General features: G+C 50.5%; 1 protein-coding gene across 5 annotated transcripts in view; it reads left to right on the plus strand.

Moving 5' to 3' along the window:
• taf7 (TAF7 RNA polymerase II, TATA box binding protein (TBP)-associated factor) overlaps window positions 1-4,929 on the plus strand; it is a 43,637-nt gene extending 38,708 nt beyond the window's left edge. For 4 of the 5 annotated variants that reach the window (XM_068047898.1, XM_068047900.1, XM_068047897.1 and 1 more), the window contains exons 9-13: window positions 1,028-1,144; window positions 1,905-2,105; window positions 2,718-2,830; window positions 3,483-3,542; window positions 4,678-4,929. In XM_068047898.1, coding sequence (XP_067903999.1) covers window positions 1,028-1,144; window positions 1,905-2,105; window positions 2,718-2,830; window positions 3,483-3,542; window positions 4,678-4,722 — 536 coding nt within the window. In that variant the 3' untranslated portion in view covers window positions 4,723-4,929. The remainder of the gene's footprint in view (window positions 1-1,027; window positions 1,145-1,904; window positions 2,106-2,717; window positions 2,831-3,482; window positions 3,543-4,677) is intronic. The other variant, XM_068047901.1, reaches the window with a different exon arrangement.
• The last annotated feature ends 1,071 nt before the right edge of the window (window positions 4,930-6,000 follow it).

Below are 6,000 nucleotides of genomic sequence, written 5' to 3' on the forward strand. Positions count from 1 at the left end.
TATCCCACCGAGAGCAACAATGGATTCCCTGCTCAATGGAAGTGGAAATAGTTTGCTTAATATTCATCATCGAAGAGACTCAGTGTTGGAGTTAACGGTTAGGAGTCAGTCTTTATCAACTTCCTCCTCATCTAGCTGACTCTTTGTGTTACTGCATTGCAATAGGTGAAGACTCAAGGCCCCACAGTACATGCACCAGCAGCTTGAGAAGAGGAAGGGAGGATGCAGGAAATCAGGAAGGTGCAGTTTTGTGACACCTGCTTGAGTGGAATAGGAGGGGGGGATGTGAGGATTCCAGTTTGGAACTCCTTTTATCAGTGAGTTAGAATGGGAGACAGTATGAAGAACCTTGGTTTCAGCAGATTGATGATGCAGGGAGGCTGTATGTATAGAGAACTCAGGAGGAAGGAAAGAGAGAGATGTTGAGATGGGCAGTGACCAGAGTATTTATAAAATGGAGACAAGGTTTGTGAGAGGGAGGGAAAGGCTGGAGACCAGAGGTGAAGGAGGGATGGATAATCACCAGTTTTTTCTCACATCTTGTGTCATAGAAACATAGAAAATAGGAGCAGGAGTGGGCCATTCGGCCCTTCGAGCCTGCTCCGCCATTCATTATAATCATGGCTGATCATCCAAATCAGTAACCTGTTCCCTCTTTCGCCCCATACCCTTTGGTCCCTTTAAACCCAAGTGCTATATCATGGGCTTTGGGGATATTTTAAAGTGAAAGTTACTTTCCTTCACTGAGCAAGGTGAATACTGGGCTCACACTAAGAAGGTTGAATGATGGATGTGTAAATCCTTCACAAGCAGTAACATGCTGTGCACATCTTCACAGACCCCTATCAGAGTGAATCTTAAAGGACTCAGTGTTTCACTGCCCTGTGCTGATGTGAGCTAGGTTATTTTAAAAACTTCAGCTTCCTCCGATGTTTGGAGACGGAAGTTGCTGTTTAACTAATATCTAGTGCAGGTCTTTCTTTATGTTGGTTGCTGTTTTACGTTCCTTAACTCTGCCACTGTGCAGGGTGGGAGGTGATAGCGGAGGATGAAACTAAGGAAGTAGAGAACCAGGGCTCACTGCCAAACCTCGACAGCTCATCACCAGGATCATCTGGGCACAAGCAGGGCCACACCTCAGCAGGTACAGTGTTGAACAGGGACAGGGCTGAGTGAAGTGGGGAGGCGGGTGGCAGGCCTGAGGGAATGTGGTTGGGGAGGGGATGATGGGGGCAGGGCTGAGGGAATGGGATGGGTGAGGGGGACAGGGTTGAGGGAATGGAGAGGGGGGCAGGGCTGAGGGAACAGGATCGGTGGGGGGGGGGGGGACAGGGCAGAGGGAACGGGATCGGGGGGGCGGGTGGGCAGGGCAAAGGGAATGGGATCGGTGGGGTGGGGGGGGGTGGTTAACAGGGCTGAGGGAACGGTATGGGGGGAGGGCAGGCCAGAGGGAATGGGATTGGGGGGGTGAGGCGGACAGGGCTGAGGAAACAGGATCGGGGAGGGGACAGGGCAGAGGGAACGGGATCGGTGGGGTGGTTAACAGGGCTGAGGGAACGGTATGGGGGGGGCAACAGGCCAGAGGGAATGGGATTGGGGGGGGTGAGGTGGACAGGGCTGAGGAAACAGGATCGGGGAGGGGACAGGGCCACGGGGGTGGGGGACAGGGCCAAGGGAACGGGATCGGGGTTGGGGACGGGAAACGGGGCTGAGGGAACGGGATTGGGAGTGGGGGGCAGGGTGGAATGAGCTGGGGCAGGGTGGAATGAGCTGGGACAGAGCAGCCGGCTGGGTTTGCTGTGTGACTCACTAGCAGGCCAGTGCTCAGTGCCAGTAGATGACTGACATCCTGAGTGGTGGCGTGTTCTCTGCTGAATCTGGTACACGTCTGCTTCATCCTACAGTTGAGAGAGATGAGCTGCGGGAGATCTTCAATGACATCAGCAGCAGCAGCGAGGAGGATGAAGATGAGGGTGATCGTCACGACGACGAGGACCTGAACATCATGGATTCGGAGGATGACCTCGCCAGGCGACTGCAGCAGAAACTCGATGAGACTGATGGGCAAATGCAGCCAACACAGGAATCGAACCAAATGGGTAAAGGTAGTGCTGTGTGCAGCTGGCACAGAAGGAGGCACATTCCCAGGGCAGTGTGTCACCCATCACCTTCTCTGCTGTCCTCTGGTGCTTTTCCACCTCCAATGGGCAAGCCCAGGCCATGCAGATTGGCAGGCTATTCAACTATAGGAAGCATCCCAATCACTTGTTGCAGTTGCTGAGTAGCCACCTGGAGCAAGGACCCATTCCAGAGAAGCTAAGGGGAATTGTATCCTCTCCCTGCTGCTCTAGCTGACCCCTTGTTGACCCTGCTGGTCTCTGGAGCTCAGTGCTATACAGGGCAGCGTCTGGACCCAGCAAACCATCAGGCAAGAGGTGATCCAGGTGAGAGTGATCTGCCTGCCGATGGTGTTCACACAACATGCCACATGGTTGCTTTGTTCTAGATTAATTTAGCCCGTTAGTTCTGTTTGTTGTCTGTTTACTGTGTCCGAGTCTCTGCCTCCATGTTACGCTCTCTGTTTTTCACCAGTCGTGAGCCAATGAGGTTTGTTTAGTGAAGATAATTGTTTGGCGCTTGTTGGGGTTGGAATTCAATGTCGAGTCTCTTGGCTTGGCTCAGTGTGACTTCAGCAGCTCCCTCCTGTTTCCTGCTAGTGGTGGAGTTCCAGTACGAGATTGAGAAACTGAGAGAGACTTTGCGGGTGACTCAGGAGAAGAGGAAGCGGCAGGAAGACCTGATTATGAAGGTGGAGAACCTGGCGTTGAAGGTGAGTGTTGGGTCACAGGGAAGACTTCTTAGTTAAAAAGAATTCATCCCCCTTCCCTCGCCTTGCCTCACCTCGCCTACCCTCCCCTTCCTCAGGGGTGTGGGCTTTGGCTGATCAACAGTGCCAAAGCTGCAGGCAGCACCAACCAAAGGGGCATAGCTTATGTTTCAGACCAGTCATTGAGCTATGGAGGGCATCACAGAGTGATCCTTTGCTCCCCTGACATGCAACCCTACAGCTCCCAGGTGAGGGGAGGGAACCTTTTTTCTGTGTTAATTCAGAGACTTTTAAGCCATGTGAATTTGGGTATGTATTGGCCATTGCACCTCCCCCAGGCCCAGGTGATGACCATTACAGCCCTCGATCATCAGGTCCTAGTTCTCTGTGTCATTATGGCACAGAAGGAGGCCATTCGGCCCATTGAATCAGCATGCTGGCTCTCAGTCGAGCAATCCACTCTGTCCCATTCACCCACTCTATCCCTGCAAGTTTATTTCCCTCAAGTGTCCATTCATTTCCTGCTCAGTCTAGTCTTCAGCTGCCTGCCTGTGTTGGAGCACTACGAGTGCCCAAGACCCTTTACACCGTGTGATCTGTTACTGTGCATTCGCCACATTGTAGAGAGTTCAGCCCATTCTTGTTTCTCTTCCAGAATCGTCTGCAGGCTGTGGTCGATGAAATCAAACAACAGGAGGAGAAGGAGAAAGTGCAGGTGAGAGCTCATCTCACAGACAGACAGACACGCAGGCAACCCCCCGGGGATCATCGGAAAGTCAGGGGATTGTAGGGAACACAGAGGGGTCCAGAGGTCGCCGGGGGTGGTCACAGGGATTGCGGCGAGGGTGAAGGGAGCATCACAGATTGTCTGGGGGGAGGGGGGTTTGCCAAGATCACCCTTGAACTTGGTTGCCGATCCCACCCCCAGCCCAGGGCGCAGTCACGTCATTGTTCTGATGCCAGGACAATGGAAACATAGAATTCTTCGATTCTACCATGTCCTGAATTTGACAACCTGGTCTCAGCACTATCTCAGTGGGGACACTCACTCTCACCACTGAGTCAGAAGGTTGTGGGTTCAAGTCCCACTACAGAGACTTGAGCATATAATCTAGATTGACCTTCTCGTGCAATACTGTTGGAGCTGTCTTACAGATGAGACATTAAACTGAGGCCACATTGGCCTGTCAGGAGGATGAAGAACAGCAGAAGAGAGAACTCTTCTGGTGTCCTGACTAACGTTCATTATTCAAGCAACATCACTATCATTATCACATTGCTGCTTGAAGTATGTGATTGGCTGTGAAGCACTTTGGGATATCCTGAGATCATGAAAGGCACGATATAACATTTTTAATGTGGTTCTGTGACTTACTGATCAGGAAGATCCCATCTTGGGTTAACTGACCAGTGCAGTGGGGGAATGTCCAACTGGTGTGAGTGCCCCCAGCTATAAAAAGGCCTGGTGCCTATTTCTGTTCACTGTCCGGAGTTCTGTTGCACTGTGGGTGGGACAGGATTGGGCTTGGCCTCTGATACCCAACCCTGCTCGCGCACCCCTCCGAGCCAGTGCACATTGGGTGTGAGGAAAGTGTTCGATTCTTTTGCTCTGTCCGTACATTCTGTACAATTGCAGCCGCTCCCTGAGCAGTAAGTATACCCATTCCTGGAGTCATTGCATTGGAAGTTTCATACAGGGACTCCCTGGAGGGAGGTCACATGTTGGCTGTTACCATTGTTAAGGTGCTTCTGTCGGTTTTGTTTTGTTTAAATCTGCCTGTCCCACCCAAGCATACTCGATATCCATCAAGATTAGGCATGTAATAACATACTGTCCCTTCCTTTTTCAGTTGACCTCTTTACAGGCACAACTCGACACCATCCTGAATAAATGATGGACAAAGGGACAATCCCACAGTGTGTTGGTATGAGCAACATGCTTGACCAGACACTGCTAGCAACCAAAATCAACACTGCAGTATGTATGAGGCTTGTACATAAACTCAGCGTAAAATCTCAACCAGCATCAACATTGCAATATGTGTGAAACTTGTACATAAACCCGAGTATAAAACTTCAATAAATGTGTTTTAAAGAATGTTGACAGTAGACATTTGATGTTTTATTGTTCTTGCGATGTAGGCGTCACTGGCAAGGCTAGCATTTATTAACCATCCTGAGTGGCTCTCGGGAAGGTTCTGGTGAGTCACCCTCTTGAACCGCGACAGTCTGTGCGGTGAAGGTGTTGGGGAACGAATTATGGGATTTTGACCCAATGATGATGGACGAACGGCAATATATGTCCAAGTTGGGCTGACAACCCCCTGCTCTACCTCTCCACCACCTCTCTCGACTCCTCCGCTGTCTGATATTGTCAGACTGCTTATCCGACATCCAGTAATGGATAAGCAGAAAGCCATTGTCTTCCATCCCTGCCACAACTGTTTCCTAGCTGCCTACTTCATCCCTCTCCCTGGCAACTGCCTGAGGCTCAAGCAGATTGTGTGGAATCTTGGTGTCATACTTGACTCCAATGACATATTCCTGCCATGACTAAGAGCACCTATTTCTACCTCTATAACATTGCTGACTCCACTCCTGCCTCAGCTCATCTGCTGAAGCCCTCATTCATGCCTTTGTTACCTCTAGACTTGACTATTGCAATGCACTCCTGGCTGGTCTCCCACTACTACCTCTTCATAAACCTGAGGTCATCCAAAACTCTGCTGCCCATGTCCCCTGCTCACCAATTCCTGTTCACCCATCACACCTGTGCTTGTTGACTTATATTGGCTCCCAGTTAAGCAATGCCTCAGTTTTAAAATTCTTCTCCTTGCTTTTCTATAACCTTCCCAGATATCTGGGTTCAGCTAATTCTGGCCTCTTGCAAGTCCTCGATTTTAATTGCTCCAGCATTGGTGTCCATGTGTTCAGCTGCTGAGGCTTAAAGATCTGCAATTCTTTCTCGAAACCTCTCTACCTCACTTGTCTCCTCCAAGATGTTGCTGAAAACCCACCTCTTTGACAAAGCTTTTGGTCATCTGCCCTAATATCCCCTCATGTGGCTTGGGTGCAGCAGTCACAGTGACAGGTTAATCAGTCCAGAGGAGACAATGAACTGAACGGCTCTATCCTGCATAGTGTTGAGCTTCTCAGTGTTATAGCTGCACCTA

This window comes from Heterodontus francisci, chromosome 15, assembly GCF_036365525.1.
Source record: "Heterodontus francisci isolate sHetFra1 chromosome 15, sHetFra1.hap1, whole genome shotgun sequence".
In the NCBI taxonomy this organism is placed as follows: Eukaryota; Metazoa; Chordata; class Chondrichthyes; order Heterodontiformes; family Heterodontidae; genus Heterodontus; species Heterodontus francisci.